This window comes from Panthera tigris, chromosome A1, assembly GCF_018350195.1.
Source record: "Panthera tigris isolate Pti1 chromosome A1, P.tigris_Pti1_mat1.1, whole genome shotgun sequence".
Lineage (NCBI taxonomy): Eukaryota > Metazoa > Chordata > Mammalia > Carnivora > Felidae > Panthera > Panthera tigris.
The window spans coordinates 139,294,499-139,314,067 of NC_056660.1; the positions used below are offsets into that span (position 1 = coordinate 139,294,499).

General features: G+C 40.7%; 1 protein-coding gene, 1 long non-coding RNA gene and 1 pseudogene across 8 annotated transcripts in view; 2 read left to right on the forward strand and 1 right to left on the reverse strand.

The window, feature by feature from the left end:
• POC5 (POC5 centriolar protein) overlaps nt 1-12,196 on the reverse strand; it is a 45,643-nt gene extending 33,447 nt beyond the window's left edge. For 2 of the 7 annotated variants that reach the window (XM_007079834.3, XM_007079833.3), the window contains exons 1-2: nt 12,013-12,196; nt 8,767-8,862 (exon numbers count right to left, since the gene is read on the reverse strand). In XM_007079834.3, the coding sequence (XP_007079896.2) occupies nt 8,767-8,850 (84 nt within the window). In that variant the 5' untranslated portion in view covers nt 8,851-8,862; nt 12,013-12,196. Of the gene's footprint in view, nt 1-3,471; nt 3,625-8,189; nt 8,262-8,766; nt 8,863-10,693; nt 10,740-12,012 lie in introns of those variants that run through there. The other 5 variants (XM_042988590.1, XM_042988605.1, XM_042988619.1 and 2 more) reach the window with 5 other exon arrangements.
• Nucleotides 12,197-12,210: 14 nt separating this feature from the next.
• LOC122239449 overlaps nt 12,211-19,569 on the forward strand; it is a 42,063-nt gene continuing 34,704 nt past the window's right edge. Inside the window, exon 1 of the long non-coding RNA XR_006218570.1 lies at nt 12,211-12,325. This is a non-coding gene — a long non-coding RNA (uncharacterized LOC122239449). The remainder of the gene's footprint in view (nt 12,326-19,569) is intronic.
• On the forward strand, nt 12,367-18,141 carry LOC122239448 (annotated as a pseudogene).

Sequence of the window (19,569 nt, forward strand, 5' to 3'; positions counted from 1 at the left end):
GCATAGTCGAAGCTACTCTATACTTCAGTTCTCAAAACAGTACTTCGATGTAGTAAGGAAGGTGTACTTTCTTAAAAACAGAAACCCAACAAACAGACCTACCCAAATTTCTTCTAGCCAGATAGATTCCTTCAGATGCCAATTTAGCAATCGTGACACAAAGATTACCTAGTGTAGTTGCCTGAGACCAGTTAACATCTACAAAGCAGAAACGCCCTCCCTGCAGGTGGGCAGAGACAGAGACATTTCTCTGCTTTTCTGAAATTTAGTTTGAAGGTGTTGCTTCCAAAGACTCCACAAATGGGTGGTCTAGAGATGAAAAGTGGTTTTGGCTCTTTTTACTGACAGCTACCATCCAACGCAGCAACAACCTGGAGTGTCTTTTCATAGCATGGAAAGAGCGTAAGGGAAATATTAGAAGACAAAAAGAAACACTGACGATAAAAAGAGAACACAAATGCAGCCTGTTTGTTCTATTCTACCTAGTGGCAACTGCAAGGCACCTGAGAAGCAATAAAAAATACAGGTCACAAAGTGTAGACCTTACAGTAATATTCCTCAAGTTTAAAACAAAATTGGAATTTCCTCACATAGATAGTTATTTCTTTAGCCATATCAAAAAATGGTATCTGCGAAGTAAAAAAATATACTGGAATTTAGTTGACATTCACAAGCGATTGGTCATGATGTACCAAATAGTCCTACAAGAAGTCATTTCATGGGATACCTGATGCCTCAGTTAACCATCTGACTTCAGCTCAGTCTATGATCTCATGGTTTATGAGTTTGTGTCCCACCTTGGGCTCTCTGCTGTCAACACGGAGCCTGCTGTGAATCTACTGTTTCCCTCTCTCTTTGCCCCTCCCCTGCTGTCTCTCAAAAATAAATAAAAACATTAAAAAAAAAAAAAAGAGTAATTTCTAAGAGTCATATTCATGGACCCAGAGAATGTCTTTGCATTAAAAAAACTGGGGGGAAGGTTTTCAGGAACATTAAATATTATTCTAAAGGATTCTTTTGTGTTAATTTTTCCCCATAAGTAGTTTAGTTCCAATATAGAACTGTCATCATTTCATTAGTCATAACTGTCTTGTTATTTGGATTCATCTTCAGTATGAAGATAACTGATGCTTGAAACTGCCTCTGTGAAGTGGCACAGTATGTGCTCAAGTGAATTCAGAAAAATTCTGTCTAAATCAAAGAAAGAACGATCTTCAGTAGGTATGTGAAAATCAGCAATCCTTACTCTTTCCCTATGGTTTTCTTTGAGTAAGAATATTTAACTGCCCACCACACCCAAGTTTCCAGCCATCGTTATATCACAGATGACCGAAATAAGTACCTTGGTGCTTTCCAAGGGAACAGACGTAATTGCCCTCAGACTTTTGTAGTCAGAACTACCTTGTATCCTGTGTCGGTAGTCAATATCGCTGCATTTCTAGCTAGTTTCCAAGAAGGTGTTTCAGGGGATCCACGCTGTTTTATTCAAATTTCATTTTTTAAGCTATTTAACTCTTTTACAAACAGTAGTAAAAGGAGCAAGCACTATCACATATACCACATGTGCTAAATTTTAACTGGCCCCAAACTATAAATTCTCAATTTTTTTTTTTGTTGGTTGGAATAAAGCTGTTCCTGCCATCGATGTACATGTCAAGCTGCTGTAAACATGTCAGGTTGTGGCTCTGCACAGGTTTGATTTTTGTTTTAGGAATCACACCTGTGCAGGTGAACACACAACTCTAACACATGTGGGCCCATCAATTACAAACTCAAACTCAAGCACATCTGCTGGCGCCAGTCCCTCCTCAGGAGAGTGATGAGCTGTGCAGGGTAGCAAATGACTTCATACCTTTGTTACATGCTTATCATAATACAAAGGGTTTTAGCACGTATTCCAAATTTGAGTCTTCTGGATGCTTCTTGGGTGATTTGTAGATTATAAAAAGTTTGAAGAAGTGACAGATTTTGTTGGTGATTCAACAATGAATCAAAACTTTTCTATCAATCCTTTTTTATGTTTTGGGTCAGTTTACTTGCAGATGAGATAGGCTTTTAAACAGCTACCATTTTTTCATAATGCATAGAGAAGTTGAATCACTATGCTGTACACCTGAAACTAATGTTTACAGTGTGTGTCAACTATATTAAAACAAACAAGGCATCATTCTCAACCACTTATGTTAAGAATCAGAATTTTCTTGATATTTTATAGCCCAAATAAAATATAGAAGCAAAATGGTCACTTAGGCTTATCAAACTACGCTAGGTCTTCTATTATCCACCAATGTCAAATGTACATTTAAGGCAGCTTCATTTTTTGCTGACTTTGTGAGATGGAAACGTCACAGATTTGAATTTATAACATAAATCTATGCAATTCTACTTTAACCTTTTTATATTGGAATTTGAAGTAAAATTGTTTGAAAAAAAAGGGTTTATGCTGGTAGATGTTTGAAAATTACAAGTCTTTAGGGTAATTAAATGTAAAGAAGTGAGTTGGTGTCAGTTTCAGCCTTGTTATGCATAGTTAACATGGATTACCTATATGCAGTAAATGTTAGTTACAGCAAATACAGATTTTTACATGTTAAGGCTAATGGCAGAAGAGAAACAGAGACACTCCAAAGAGAGAATCATGACAAAGAAATCTCAATCATCAGAATGATCTTCATGTTGCTATAGTCAACTCCTTTGTTGGAGATGTCCCCTTCATGACAATAAACACGTTTAGTTTTTGGGGTGCCTGGGTGGCTCAGTCAGTTCAGCATCCGACTTCAGCTCAGGTCATGATCCTGCAGTTCGTGAATTTGAGAACTGAAGCAGGCTCTGTGCTGACAGCTCAGAGCCTGGAGCCTGCTTTGGATTCTGTGTCTCCCTCTCTCCCTGCCCCTTCCCCACTTATGCTCTGTCTCTCTCTCTCTCAAAAAGTAAATAATAAACATTAAAAACAAAAACAAAACAAAACAACAACACATGTCTGAGATTTAAACTTACATTTCCTGACAGAAAATAAAAGTCAGTATTTCACATGATGGTTATCACTGAGGCAGGAGGCTCTTATTACAGAAAAAAGTAATTTAGAATATTACAGATACATTTAATTTTTAGGTTGATAAAAATAACTATAATTCTTTAAATAGATTTAAATATCCTTAAAATTTAAAAATATACTTCCTGAATCACATCAGTTTCCACTTATTACAATAAAAGGAAATACCCAAATAATTTGATAAATTGAAGCCATACTGGTTTCTACAAATTTACTGGTTTCTACAAATTTGAATGTATGAGTCAGTCCTAACAAAATATATAAAATGTCAAGTGCAACTCCCTGTGAGAGAGAAGGCTACCAGTCCAGTGGCATCCATTTTCCCTTTATTCCTTTAATTACTAAAACCCCAGGATCTGACCTAGTTCAGACCTGGCCACCCAGCATTTCTCAGCCTCCCTCCTAGCAGAGACAGATACCTGGCCTGTGGGATTTGGATGGAAATGATGTGTACAACTTGAGGTCATGTCATTAAAAAGGAAGCTGCTTGCTTCCTGCTCAGCTCTTCCCGTGGGTTAGAGGTGGCACTGAGCTAGCACCTGATGATGCAAACGAGGTCATCACTTGAGGGCCTGGCAGAGCAACAAGAGAGAAGAGACAGGATCCTCAGACGACCTCAGGACTCTCTGTTAGCTCAGACTTGCAAGAAACTGTATCAGCTCAGACTTTCAAGCCATTCACTTAAACGACTCTTATTTGGTTCCTGTTAAAGCAGCAAAAATAACACCCTAATATACTTCCCAAATAGCCAAACTAGGCTTTTGATTTTAAAAACATATAAAAATGTGGCTGTTACAGAATGAACGTCTGTCCTCCCAAAATTGATACACTGAAACACTAATCCCCAGAGCAACGATATTTGGAGATGGGGCCTCTACAGAAGTAATTAAGGTGACATTAAGTCAAAAGGGTGGGGCGCTGCCCTGTCTTGATTTATGTCCTCATAAAAAGAGAGGAGAGAGTGTCCTCTCTCCCCACATGAGCGTGCACTCAGGAAAAGCCATGCTGAGGATGCAGTGAGAAGGCAGCTGTCTAATAAGCCAAGAAGAGAGATCTCATCAGAAACAGACCCTGCCAGACCTTGCTTTGGTAGTTTCAGCATTCAGAACTATGAGAAAATAAATTTGTCTTTTCATCCAAAGGGGCACATGCACCCCAATGTTTACAGCAGCACTATCAACAATAGCCAAACTAAGGAAAAGAGCCCAAATGTCCATCCACTAATGAATGGATAAAAAAGATGTGGTATATGCATAAATGGAATATTATTCAGAGATGAAAAAGAATGAAATCTTGCCATTTGGAATGATGTGGATGGAACTAGAATGTATTATGCTAAGCAAAGTCAGTCAGAGAAAGACAAATACCATTGGATTTCATTCATATGTGGAATTTAAGAAACAAAACAGAGGAACATATGGGAAGGGAAAAAAAGAGAGGGAAGCAAACTATAAGAGACTTTTTTTTTTTTAACGTTTATCTATTTTTGAGAGAGACCGAGAGAGAGAGAGGGAGACACAGAATCCAAAGCAGGCTCCAGACTCTGAGCTGTCAGCACAGAGCCCGACATAGGGCTCAAACTCACGAACTGTGAGATCATGACCTGAGCCGAAGTCAGATACTTAACCAACTGAGTGTCCCAGGTGTCCCAAGACTATTGACTATAGAGAACAAACTGAGGGTTGATGGAGGGAGGTAAGTGGGAGATGGGCTAAATGGGCGATGGGTATTAAGGAGGGCACCTGTTATGGTGCCTGGGTGGCTCAGTTGATTGAGCGTCCAACTCTTGATTTTGGCTCAGATCATGATTTCATGGTTATGAGATTAAGCCCCAAGTCTGGCTCCACCCTGAGCATGGAGCCTGCTTAAGATTTTCTCTCCCTGTGCCCCTCTCCCAAGCACACACTCTCTTTTTCTCTCTCTAAGGAAAAAAAAAAAAAGGAAGGCACTTGTTATGATGAGCACTGGGTGTTATACCTAAGTGATGAATCACTAAATTCTACTCCCGAAACCATTACACTGTATGTTAACTATAATTTAAATAAAAATTTGAAACAAATGAATAAATTTCTGTTGTTTAAGCCATCCAGACTATTGTATTTTGTTATGACAGCCCAAGCAAACTAATACAGTGGGTATCTTATATTTATATTTTGAGGTCAATTAACTTTAAAAAAATTTTTTTTTATTGTAGGGAGTGAGAGAGACAGGACAGGGGAGAGAAGCAGAAGGAGAGAGAATCCCAAGCAGGGCTCAATCTCAATCTCACAACTCTGGGATCATGACCTCAGTAGAAATCAAGAGTCAGATGCTCAACCAAATCACATGGAGGTCAATTAACTTCTTAATTGGTGGCAACTATAAGTAAATTGAACCAAATTATCTCTCTTCAATCAGAGTTAGTTTATGATAGCTTCCAGCCTAAAAAGGGAGGGGAAATGGAAGTCAGTGGCTTTAACTTTGAGCTCCCCTAGTCTGACCTCTGTTCTGGATCAGGAGAACAACACAACATATATTTCAAAGCTCCCACAACAATCACTATGACTTAAAGTGGAGGTAAACAAGGTAGATATTATGTTAACTTATCTTAAGAAAAAATTACATATCAGTTATTTAAACACCTATTTTAGTTTCATATATACAGAGACCGGCCAAATGGGCTATTGTTTAGTTAAGGATCAAAATAAGTAATATTGTCCTTCTTAATTGTCAAAGATAACTTGTCTGAAGGTAAACAAGGACCCTAAAGTAACAATCCAAACTTGTAATTTTGCTCCCCTCTCCCCAACAACAGTTGGACTGGTGTGACCCTGAAATACAGATGAATCCATATGTACCACGTAAGGCCAGGGCAATTTGCTCATAGTGTCAAGTTGTGCTTAGAGGAAGTTATCAGTCAGTAAGCACACGGATGCTGCCCATCCCTCAGCATTTATCAATGACAGCTTTATTAATCCTTCACATAATTGACACAGTAATGAGAACTCCCTTAGAAGAAATAATTATTTATAAGGGGCTTTTGTATTAAATGTTGACTTTTACATATTTGCTATAGATGGAAAAGTATGTAGTTATTTTATGTTATTTCATTTTTAACATCCTTTCTGGTATTTATATTTTGAAAAGTTTCCAGTAACGGAATGTAGGCAGGTTTTCAACTGTCATCAAGAACTACTAACAAAAAGAGCCTCAGTTGGGCTGACATTCTAAGCAGGTAAACCAATAACACAAAATTATTTTTGGGTCTGGAAGAGTCTTCTTCCTCCCTCTCTCAAATTTTACTCTAGAGATTTATTCTTTTGATGTAAAGCTTTGTGTCCTGACAAAATGACACCCTGAGATCTTACAAGGTGGTTAACATTTTTGTATTAAAAGTTCTGGATCCAACAATTACAATGTGTAGGGATTTTTCCCACCAGCAACAAGAAATTCTCACGGACTAGCTGAGTGCCCTATAATTCAACTCAGTTTGGACACTATCCACTGGAGATAGTAATCAGACTGCATAGGTTAAGGGCTCAGTCCTGTAAGACTTCACCTCCCCCAACCAAACCTCAGACACCAGTAGTAAGTCCTGGTTACCACCTGAGCTTATGGCCAACCAGCAACACAGACAGGAGGTTCCAAAGATTCCCCTCCCCAGGTTTGATTAATTTGCTGGAGCAGCTCACAGAACTCAGAGAAACATTTTACTCATTAGATTATCAGTTTATTATAGAAGGACAGAACCCAGAAACAGCCAGATGGAAGAGACAAAGCACAAGGCATGGGGAAGGGGGGCAAAGCTTCCGCACCTCCCTAGAATGGCAGTCATCCAGAGCCTCCACACATTCACCGAGCTGGAAGTTCTCTGAACCCTCTCCCATTGGGTTTTTATGGAGGATTCATCACACAGGTATGATTGATGAAATCAATGGCCACTGGTGACCGAACTCAACCTGCAGCCTCTCCCCGCTTCCTGGAGTTCACGGTGGGTGGCACTACTAAAAGTTCCAAATCTGTAAGCATGTGGTCAGCTCCCAGCAACCAGCCCCAATCCTTAAGGGGGGGGTCCAAAAGTCACCTCATTAGCATAACAAACACATTTATCACTATCATTTAGGAAATTTCAAAGTTTTCTGAAAATGTGCAAAACACGGGATAAAGACCAAAATATATTTCTTATTATAAATCACAATATCACAAGTATAAATGAGTTAATCAGCACTCTCCTGAAGGAAGTCTGAAAAAGGCAGGGATAAAGAGTGCAGGAAAGCACTGTCACCTTAAAAGACAGCACTAGGTAAAAGTACATCCAAAGGGAAGACAAGGATGAAATATCAATGTCACAACTCCAGACTACTTTTATCCTAGCAAATATTCACAGATATTTTTCCAATAGCTTTCCAACTTCTAAATCAGTAATTTCAGCTAAAGAATCATATATGTTTCATAAAATATCTTCCTAAAACTTTTCTCATATTACACAGTGTCAATAACAACTTAACTCTAGGCATAAACATAATGTCCAGCTTTTCCCCCTCTTAAGTGATACTTAAGAGGACTATAAGACTCAAGATGTACCGTGTCAGTGATCTCTCATTTAAAATCTACTCTTGGGGTGCCTGGGTGGCTCAGTTGGTTGAGCGACCGACTTTCACTCAGGTCATGATCTCACAATTTGTGAGTTCGAGCCCCGCGTCGGGCTCTGTGCTGACAAATCAGAGCCTGGAGCCTGCTTCGGATTCTGTGTCTCCCTCTCTCTCTGCCCCTCCCCCGCTCATGCTCTGTCTCAGAAATAAATAAACATTAAAATAAATAAATAAATATATAAAAAATAAAATCTACTCCAGAAGTCAGAGTCCATATTTCTGATAATAAAACATTTAGAAATAAAACAGGGGTGCCTGGGTGGCTCAGTTGGTTAAGTGTCCAACTTTAACTCAGGTCATGATCTCACAGTCTCTGAGTTTGAGCCCCACGTCGGGCTCTGTGCAGACGGCTCAGAGCCAGGAGCCTGGTTCGGATTCTATGTTTCCCTCTCTCTCTGCCCTTCCCCTGCTTGTGCTCTGTCTCTGTGTCACTCAAAAATAAATAAACATTAAAAAAATTTTTTACAAATAAAAGAAATTTAAAACAGTTCATGTAAAAACCACACCTTCTGTAGTTAATTTATCTGTCACTGTCCAGATCCTGGGCAGCAGAATGTGTTGAACGTTGTAGCAACAGGGACTAGAACCTGGAGTAGAACACCAGGGCATCTAAGGTCCCAGAACTGTGGATGGTTTGATAGTGTATTAATTTGCATTAAAGTGAAAGCAGCATTCAGAAGAGACAGTTGAGAAAATCTCAAGAAAAAAATGTTTCTTGAGATTTCCAGCTTCTCTCATTGTGCTGTTTGAAGCCTTTGCATAAAGAGGGTTTGAAGAGTTCATGATTATTTTCTGAAAGGTTCAAACAATGTAAGGTATGTCCCAAAGTCTGTGAAATAATTCTCAATGGTCAATCATATTATTATGATTTGATATACATTATACACCATATACATATACACATAAATATATATACATTAATATACATAAATATATATATACAGTATGTATATACATCATACACCATATACATAATTATAAATGTAAATGGCATGAATACATGAAAAATGTATTCCTAGTTTTCCCTCATATTGTCACTTGTTTAAAATAAAAGTCACAACAAATTTAGGCATGTCTTCCTACCTGAAGATCTGAAGAGACAGAACTGCCTCGGTCAGAGTCATTCTTCATAACTGGCAGTGAGCATTTCTCCTCATCTGATGACATTCTGTACAAATACTACAAACAATGGAAACTAACTTTAGTTTTCTTCCAGTGATAGTTAAACTAACATAACATGTTTTCTATGTATATACATCCTAACCTGTAAACAATAATCATGTGGTATGTTTAAATATTCAACACAATGAGCACCCACAGATAAAATAACTAGGCAAGAAGAGAATAGCAGGAGGCTCAGTTCGCAACATTAGTGAGTTTTTCATGTAGTCAAGGAGATGACACAAATGTATGAAAGGTTAAAGAGAAATGGAAGCTCCTTGGACAAATTCACAATGGAGCTGTTGAGATTAATAGAGTGTGATGACTGTTCTTCAACAATGGGTGGCAACCTGCGTGCTGTGCATTTTACTGACCCAAGAGAGAATAAACAATTTGTGCACATTCTTTGCCCAAGAAACATACGTTTTGGGAATATTATTTTAATAAAACCAAGCCTATACAGAACAAGTGATTCTCATATACCTCATATTTCTCAAATAGAAAACCTGTCAAAAGTCTTGTCCCAAAAAATAAAAGTACTTTTAGTAACAAGTAAGTAAGTTATTTAAAGGACAAGTAGGGACTATTCAAAGTATCTGAACACCAGTTGCATGGAAAACAGTGGCGAGGAACATAAGATGACGAAGTCCTGGTCCTTATGGACTTTACAATCTATAGAGACAGCCAGATGTATATATGCTAGTAGGCCCTAAAACAAAAGAGGTACAAAGCAGGGAGGCCAGGAGTAGCTATTTTTCATGGGGTGGGATCATGAGAGTGACAAAGTGGGAACGGAGCCAGAGTACGTGTTAACTGAGAAGATAAACTGGTATTGAGACCTGAAAGACAAAGGCAGATAAAAGATGTAAGGCTATGCTAGGCATTAGAGCAGAAGCAAAGAGCAAAGACACAGAGGCATGGGCATGTATGCCAGGAATGTAAGTAGTTCTTAAGACTGAAGCAAAGGGTGCAAAGCAAGGCTTGGCTAAGGATGGAACAGGCAAGGTAGGAAGCAGCCAGAACATGGAAGATCGTGATTATGTTATGTCAAAAAAAATGTAGTCTTTATTCTAGATATATTATTATAATATTTAAACAAGTGATAACATGATCAGGCTGGTCTTGGAATGTTGATGGCTTTCCAATTTCTGAGTTGGGTAATTAGATGGATAATATACTGCCACTAACCAAGACAAGAAATGTAGGAAGGTAAGCAGGTCGGGAAGAAGGAGAGTGGGTTCAATATCAGATGAGTTGGGTGTGAGGTACCTATGAGGCACTGTAGTGAAGCTGCATGTATGCAGGATATGGCCACATCCATTATACTGCACACCAAGGATTGCCGTTCACAATGGCTACAATGAAAATGGTGCTTCCTGGAGTTAAGCAATGAGCACTGGAGGTACAGGCTAGAGACAGTTTGAGGAATCATCAGCATAATGGGAAATGCTGAAAAAGGGAGAGGGTAAGATGACCTATGAAAACAAGTGTTAGAAAGAGTTCTTACTCTGAGGTCCATACACCCAAATTATATGCAATATTTTTAGTGTAAATACACGTGTATTTTTCTAGTAAGAGGATCCCTAGCTTCTAATATGTGTTCAGAGGGGACTATACCTCTAATAAAGTTAAAGGCCTGCTACTGTAGTGAGAAGAGGGTTAACAGTAGAAACACTAACGTTTAAAGGGGAAGAGAAGAGCAAGCAAAAACAGAAAAGTCAGAATGGGAGAACTATCAGGGAAAAAAGCATCATAAAAACTTGAGGAACAGAGTGTAGAGTCAGATGCCAAAGAAAGACGAAAGTTGGGGTCTCTTGAACATGGCAGTAAGGAAGTTGCTGACATTTACCTAAACAATTTCAGTGGAAGGTGCAACAGGTCTCAGTCACACTGGCCTGAAAAATAAATGAGAAATAAGGAAATCGAAGTAGACAGGGCCGACACAGAGAAAAGTACAATATTAGAATGGAAACATAGGCTGGGACTTGATGATGGAAACTTAGCTTTATTCGATGAGTATTACTGGCTATACACATGATAAGTAAACTAAATCTCAGCATGACTGTCTTTAGTTAAGCCAATTAGGGAGGATAAAATAAGCATACACATCCCCAGCAAGGAAGGACTGCTTCAGGGACTTCAAATCCACCACTGTGGTAACCTGGTTCATTTCTGTTTTCATTTACTTCTTCTTTTAGGCTGTATTTGCATACTGCGTAGATAATAGGAGTGGAGGTGGGCTGGTGCTGACTATTCAAAAAACAAGTAAGCTGAAAAGTAAGGTCAGACTTCAAAAAGAGTTTCTGAATAGAGATACTGCAGCCATAAAGCAACTACTGTATTTTTGGAAAATATGCTATAAGTCTGCCATCAGCGCTGCTATGAGGCCAGCAAGGTAGAGGACAATTTCTTTGAAACCCTACCACACCAGCATTTTCTTACTGTTTCTAGGTTCAAAAACAAAGAAGAAAAATGAAGCTTGCTTTAATGGGTGGCGGATGTGAATCAGTTCACTAAATTACCAGTACTCTCTAACCCAAGATACCAGAAACCAAGAGATAAGTTCTAGGTGCTTCGTGATAGCCAAAGAAATCAAATTACCTCTTGGTAAATACCTGGCTGATAAGGAAAAAGGGGTCCGGGAATTCAAATGCAACCCCAAGAGACAGAGGAAGAGGGAATTAATGTGCGAGCTGGCAGCAGGGTGACGTCCCTGTGCTGTTCACCCATCCTAGCTGCAGGAAAGGAGAAGGGGCGCGCCAGCTCCTCCCCTCATAAGGGACTAGCAGCCTAGGGGGACAGCAGTTGTGAGTAAGCAAAGGGTAGAGGTTCTCTTCATTCACCTTCTTACCCACCCTTGTTTGAATCGAACTCTTAAAAACAAACAACAAAAAACACGTTAGACATGGTTACTTTCTCGTTTTAAATGATCAGAACCCACGGCGAAAGTAATCGTTATACTTCAAGTACCCCCCACTCCTGCCCTCTCTTCCCGGACGCCTTGGAAGGAAAACTTCAGTACCTCGTTGCCCCGCAGAACAGCACACAGCCCACGCCTCGGGGCGTGGTATAGGAGCCCCCGGGGCGGAAACTCGAGCTAAGACACTTTAAACCCCACTCCACTGCCTCCGCCCGGGGCGCGGAACTCGCCGGGGCGCCGCTACTCACCGTTGCGGCTCTTCACAAACCCGGACGCCTCCCTCCGCCTCTCCTCGCCGCGTCGCCGCTAAAATAACAGCGGTACCGCCGCTACCTTGGCAGCAGCCTGACAGTTTCAAACTGCACAGAAGAATAAAGGACGGCCCTGTGCATTGGCCCGGAGCTTCAGCAACCTGCCATATGATTGGTCGAAGAGCCGGGGGCGGAGCTCTGGGCCGCTGCGGGGAGAAGCCGGAATTAGGTTACTTAGGGAGAGCCCGGCCCCTGATTCCGGCCGGTACCGAGGGGGCGGGGTCTTAGCGAGCCCCGCCCAGCTTGGGAAGTAAGTATTGCGCGTGCTTGGTTTCCTTGTGAGGCTGCATCCTGAGGCGGTTCAGGGACCGGCTTTGGTTAGAGGATGCTGAGCAGGGCTGAAGTCAGCCAGGGCGGTATGTTGCCATCTTTCGATAATGCCCGAAGTCTGTGCGTGTGGTCCTAATGCATAAGAATCATCTGCGTCCATAGTGCCCTCCAGCAGAGCCACTTGGAGGTGCTTTTTAAAAGTTCAGTTTCCTGACAACCCTCTACTTGATTCCTTCAGTGTTGGGCAGAGCCAGGGAATCTGAATTTTCAACAAAGACCACCAATTATTCTGACGGAGGGGCCAGCGGGCTTCGCTTTAAGAAACTGCTGGACTAGGTTTTACTAATGACTTCAAAGGTGTCAGACTGCAAGTCATGCCCTTCTGGTGAAATGACTATGAACCTTAGAATAATTATACCCTGGTTCTTTCACCTATTTACTGTCCGCTTGGATAATGCTACCCACATAATAGGGTTGTAGGGAGATTAAATGAGTTAATATATCTAAAATACCTATCACATAACGTCAAAAATGCTAGTCTTTTGATTTGTATTGGCAACACGTATGTTTAAAGGTGCATTAGGATCCAGGTTGCAAAGGGAGCACCCCAATTTGGAGGCCGAGTAATGAGGTCTGGGTGAGTTTTCAGATTCCTTTTGTTACTGGGAGGATGAGGTATGAAGGTTGTTTTTGTTCTTCTGTAGATAGAAATGGCATAAGCTGGGTTTCATCTACCTACCTGTTGGCAGAGCCAGACTTCTACTTATACAATGAAGGAAGAAGAGCCAGCAGCTTCTTTGGCACAAGCTATGCTTGTGTCCCTTCCCCCAAACTCCCCTTTCCCATGGCTGTTATAAACAACAAGTTCCTACTAATGCGTATGAATTCATACGTGGTTCAGGTATCTGTTTTTGAATTGAATTGGCACCTAGTGACCCCATACGCTGTAATTGTAACCGCTGCGCTGTCCCTTTGCCCTCCTGCCACCTGGGTCCATGTTGCTCTTCTTGGTTTTCTCTCTTTTGAGGGGTAGATTTTCATAGAAAACAATTGGGTAAGACATCTCCATTCTTCTGTGAAGCTGCAGAAAGAAAGAGGCCAAACATAATCTGGATGTTATGAATTTAAAACTTATTCTTACAAGATTCCTAGAGAAGGGGAGAGGGGAAGAGATAGAGAATAAAGCACTTGCAAACTCATGATAATGAAATTGCCATCTCTAACCCTTCATAATTACTCATTCGTAAATATTTATCTAATATTCATCATATGCAAAACATTCTGTTCATGCCAGGAATAGAGTGGTGAACAAAATAGACACAACCTGCTCTCATGGAACTTAGAGTTCAATTGGAAAAAGCAGACATCAAACAGCAACAAAAATCCTACACATGCGAATAAAAAAGTGTGGCTTATGTTTGAAGTGAGGGGAAATTAGGAAATGCCTGTCTGAGAAAGTACATCGCAGCTAAGATCTGAGTATGCACAGTAAAGAATTTATTTTATCTAATAAACACACATGTAGTGCTTACTATATTCTGGGCACTGTACTCATTAACTCATTAAATTCTCAGATTATCTCAGTGATGTAGATGCTATACAACCATCCTCACTTTACAGGTATGAAAACTGAAGCTCAGAGGGTTTATGTAGCTTGCCTAGGATCACACAACTAATAAGAACAGAATTGGTGTTCAAATTGTAGCAGTCCTTGAGACACCTGGGTGGCTTGATCGGTTAAGTGTCTGACTCTTGACTTAGGCTCAGGTCATGATCTCACAGTGTGTGGGTTTGAGCCCCGCATCGGGTTCTGCACTGAGAGTGTGGAGCCTGCTTGGGATTATCTCTCTTTCGCTCTCTGTCTGCCCCTCCGCTACTCACGTGCATGTGTGAACACACACACTCTCAGTCTCTCTCCAAATAAATAAATAAACTTAAAAAAAAAATTTAAAAATTGAAGCAGGGAGTAAGATGGGTTGAGAATGTTTAGGGATTGGGCGTTGGTGGAGGAGCAGCCAAGACTGAGAAGGATGGGCCTGAGAAGTAGGAGGAGAACTGGAGAGGCCTCAGTGAAATGCCAGGGAAGTAGAGTCTGACAATATGGAGGCCTTTCCACAGGCTCTAAATTCTGAACCTCTGCTCTAATAATCTTTCATCTTCTTTAATCACCGCTGTTTTAGATTAGGCAGTTGTTGAATTTGGCTTGTATTGTTTCCATAGTCCTGTGTCTTCATTTCTTCTTTCTGAAGTTCCACCCTTCGCATTGCTGATAAATTATTCTTAAAATAACATTGCATTGCTTAACTTCTTCCTCAAACACCTTCCTTGGTGGTACATGGCATTCAAAGCCCTCCTAAACCCAGAAGATCTAGGCTGGATTTATTATATTTTCCTTGTACTAGGTGTACCACTTTCAGGGAAGCTGTGTTCTCTTTTCTGAGCTTAAGCCTCATCTTTTAAAAAAAATTTAATATTTATTTATTGTTTTTTTAATTTTTTTTACTGTTTATTTAATTTTGAGAGAGAGAGAGAGAGACACAGAGTGCTAGTTAGGGAGGGACAGAGAGAGAGGGAGACACAGAATCCAAAGCAGGCTCCAGATACTGAGCTGTCCTCACAGAGCCTGATGGGGGGCTTGAACCCACAAACTGTGAATCATGACCCGGGCTGAAGCAGGACATTTAACCGACTGAACCACCCAGGAGCCCCTAAGCCTCATCTTTTTAAAGTTGAGAAAATAATAGAACCTACCAAATTTAAATTTAAATCTGAACCTGAACCTGAACCTAAATCAACCTGTCTATCTACGTATGAAAATCTATTCCCTCCTAAAACTGGGGAGATGCCTGCCTAGTTAGATTACACGTCCCGGTCTACTTTGCAGTTAAATGAGGCAAGAGAATACGTGTGGAAGTGAAATGTACCACTCCCTGAACTGGGATTTAAGACTGTAGGTGTGTTTTTTTCCAAGCCTTCTTCTTCCCCACTGTGTTGAATGATGAAGTGGAATAGAACTCCTTTGCCAGTTCTGTAACATATAAAACAAAAAACAAAAAAACAAAACCAAAAACCACAAATTGTTCCTTCCCTTTAAGTCATTGTATATTTGGGGTCAGTCTGTTGCAGCCATCACTCTAATATCACTTCAGGGTGTGTACAGATGTATATATGATGTTTTTGGAAGGCAATGTGTGTGGAAGTATTTTGAAATTTTTTAAAAGCAAAGAAAATGAACATAGGGTTTGGATTCATAAGATCTGGTGCTTAAGCTTTTCCAAGAAGTAGGCATGAAGCTAACAAGGCTCTCGGTACCTGTTGGGAACAATTACTATTATTGGTGGCAAGAGTTGACAACCATGATATTTTTGCTAGTCCTGGGTTAGGGGACTGATCTGAAACCTGTTTCTTTTTCAGGTCATCCCTGACTCATCTGAAGAGCCTTCTGTCTCCTCACCCTATTACTTGTTTAGCTGGGGCTTTCAGGGAAGATTCCTCAACCTGGGAATCTTTAACAGTGATGACTTTGTCATAGAAGAGAAACCAGAAGTTAGTCCATCACTTTGATATTATGGAGGAATAAATTACATCTAGAGAGAAATAGATTTACTTTTCTTGAGTTGCAAATCTGGAGAGAGCAAGAGTGAGCGAGCGAACGTGAGAAAGAAAGGCAAGTCCAGAGGAAAGGAAAGGAATAGGGGTGCAGATGGGGGGATTTCAGAGTCAGAGCCCTTGCCAGGGCCTCTGTCCGTGAAGAGGCTGCCATGATCCCCCAAAGGACTTGCTTCATTATGGCTCATCCCATGGCTGTTTTTCCACCAGACTGCCAGGCTCACAGATTGTCTTCCCATCCTTTTCATCCCATCTCCTTCTCATTTCAAGTGTACCTGCCTTTGCCACAGCCCCTAAGGCTGGACTTTGTTTCTCCTGGTCACAAGGGGCTGACATAATGATTGAATCTCCGCAGTGAGAGAGGCACGAGCCTCCAGAGTGCTCCTCTCCCTGTGAGGTATGAACACCAGCCTTCCGGAAACAATGTTCTGGTTTTTCTAAATCAGAAAAATGACTTGATGGTGGAATGTGAATTTCTGCAGGAAGGTGTGCACAGAACATGGCAGATTTTGGGCAAGTGGCTCAGCGTGCATGTCCTCAAATAGAACTTCTGTAGCTGGACCACAAAGTCTATGTAGAATTTCTCCACACACTGAGAGCCAAAAACATGGACTCTTAGAACACATTTAACTGAGGCATAACAGAGGGAGAAAGACTGTCACTAAGCGAGGACACACAGTGGTGAGGAGCATCCTGGGCACTGTAGTCTACAGATATGGCACCATGCCATTGCTGTGCAGAGACGAGTATTTGCTGTGGAGTAAGAGCTTGTTCAGGATATTTTGATTCCACAGTTAGATTTGTCCTTTTATTGGCAGAAGGAGTTCATTTCCTCGCTTCATCAGCCTTCTGTTCTTCCTAATTATAAAGACTCATCATGGACCCTCTCCATTAGCATCCTCTAGCCAATGTAAAAATTTCCTTACCCTTAGCATTTCTTTCTCTGGATAAAACTATCTAGGTCTAGCTGCGAGAGGCAAGATTAATTAGTTTTTCAGAGAACAACGTTACTGAGTCCCACTGATGTTTTGAGTACTATACAGATGCTGTATTTTTGGGTCTTCAGAGTGCCTGATATGGGTTTGCACATTAGGATAATTCCTCCCAGGGATAAAACCTATGCAATTCAAGTTTAAGAAAGCACATGCAAAAACTACCAGAAGCCACCGCATTTATCAGCAGGTTTCATATGATTGTTCGGTAAAAGCTCTGTGGGTCTGTACAGGTCACGCCCCTCCAAACTCCACCAGAGCCAACACTCCCCCACTCCCCCACCTACAGTCAGGAGGATACAATTGCAGACGCCCAGGAGATGGGGATGGCGGCCCAGGAAGGAGCAGCAGAGAGCAGGCTCTTGATCTTGCAAAACTCATGAAATCTCTCATAAAGAAGTTAGTAGTCAGAACTTCATGCTGCATTTTTATTCAGGAAAGAAGCAGGAAGAGAAGAGTGTCATTTCCTAGGAATCTGGAGAAATGAGGAAAATTCTTCCAAGGAGGGTCTCCCATTCAGAGTTGAGGAAGCTTTTCTGTTCAGCTGATGCATTATGCTTTGATGTTGATGGCACAGTCATCGGAGAAGAAGCAATTGATGAGCTAGCCAGATTCTGTGGAGGTGAGGATGCTGTGTCAGAAATGATCTGGGGAGCCATAGGTGGGGCAGTGCCTTTCAAGGCTGACCTCACAGAGCGCTTAGCTCTGATCCAGCCCTCCAGGGAACAGGTGCAAAGTCTCATGGTAGAGCACCCCCCACACCTGACCCCTGGCATAAAGGAGCTAGTAAGTCACCCGCAAGAGTGAAATGTTCAGCTTTTCTTAATATATGGTAGCTTTAGGAGCATTGTAGACCATGTTGCTTCAAGGCTCAATATCCCATTAACCATTGTATTTGCTAATAGACTGAAATTCTAGTTTAATGGTGAATGTACAGGTTTTGATGAGATGCAATCAACAGCCCAATCTGGGGGGGGGGGGAGCGGGAAAGGAAAAGTTACTAAACTTTTAAAGGAAAAATTTCGTTTTAAGAAAATAGTCATGATTAGAGATGGAGCCACAGACATGGAAGCCTATTGTCCTGCTAATGTTTTTCATTGGATTTAGAGGAAATGTGATCAGACAACAAGTAAAAGACAACACGGAATAGTACATCACTGATTTTGTAGAGCTCTTGGGAGAACTGGGAAAATAATATCAATTTTTATACAGTTTGTAACAACTTCTGGTTAATTTACAGTTATTTTAATTAGTTTACAGTTACTTTACAGTTAGCTATACAGTTTAGGGGCCCCTGGGTGGCTCAGTTGGTTAAGCATCCAACTTTGGCTCGGGTCATGATCTCGCATTTCCTGAGTTTGAGCCCTGCATCCGGCTCTGTGCTGACAGCTCAGAGCCTGGAGCCTGCTTCGGATTCTGTGTCTCCCTTTCTCTCTGCTCTTCCCCCACTCACACACTCACACACACACTCTCTCTCTCTCTCTCAAAAATAAATAAACATTAAAAAAATATTTTTTAAAAGTTATACAGTTTAGGGGCACCTGGGTGCTTAGTTGGTTAGGTGTCTGACTCGATTTCAGCTGAGGTCATGATCTCACGGTCTGTGAGATTGAGCCCCGCATTGGGCTCTGCACTGTCAGCGCAGAGCCTGCTTTGGATTCTCTCTCTCCCTCTCGTTCTACCCTGCCCCTGCTCATGTTCTCTCTCAAAATAAGTAAACTTAAAAAAAAAAAAAGTTATACAGTTTGATACTGTTTGCTTACAATTGCCTATTACAACCTAATGTATACATTTGGTGCTGATTATCTGTACTTCCGACTAAACTACGGAAAATTACTTTTTTTAGCTATAGTCCTAACATTATTATGAACATTAATTACGTGGAGAATTTTATAATGTGAATTCTTTATGTACTTTCCTAGCTATATTTTATTTGAAGCCTTTTAAAGATAGATAGTAAATTAAACACCTTCACAATTGGAAATATAGGTTAGAAAGCTTTTAGTGAATATTATTTTTCCCTTTGGTAGGTAAAATAAAAGTTTATCCATGTATCAGAGAGAAAAAGAACTTACGCATTTCTAAATTATTGCTCTCCCCTCCCACCATTCCTTCTTTCCTTTCTTTTTTTCTTCCCTCTTTTTTTTAGTGGAGGGAAGGCCAGAGAAGCTAAATCCATCATTTGAAAGCAGATGTGGAATGTTGCGGTAGAACTTGTTTCTTCTCCTTGGTAGCACTATTTGTTTAGATTTTTTTTCTGTTCCAGTTTGTGTATGAAGAGTCATGCCGATCAATCCACCTCCCATCTATGAACACGTTCCAAAGTTCAGTTGTAAATGTATTGTGGAAATGCATTTTTCTACAGAAAAATGAAAATGTTGTAACCCCAAGGTCAGCTCAGTTGTGATTCTATACTGGGGTTGAAATAAAAGCAATAAAAATAAAGTAGAAAATAATACTGTTGCAACATTAGTGGATTTGGTAAAGAGGAGAAATAACAGTGAATAGAAAAAATTTATTGTGTGTTTATATCTTGATTGCTGATGAAAAAGACAAAGGGTAACATGCTTATGGGAGGAGAGTAATGCTGTGCACACAGAGGTGTACTGAATGCCCGGGGAAG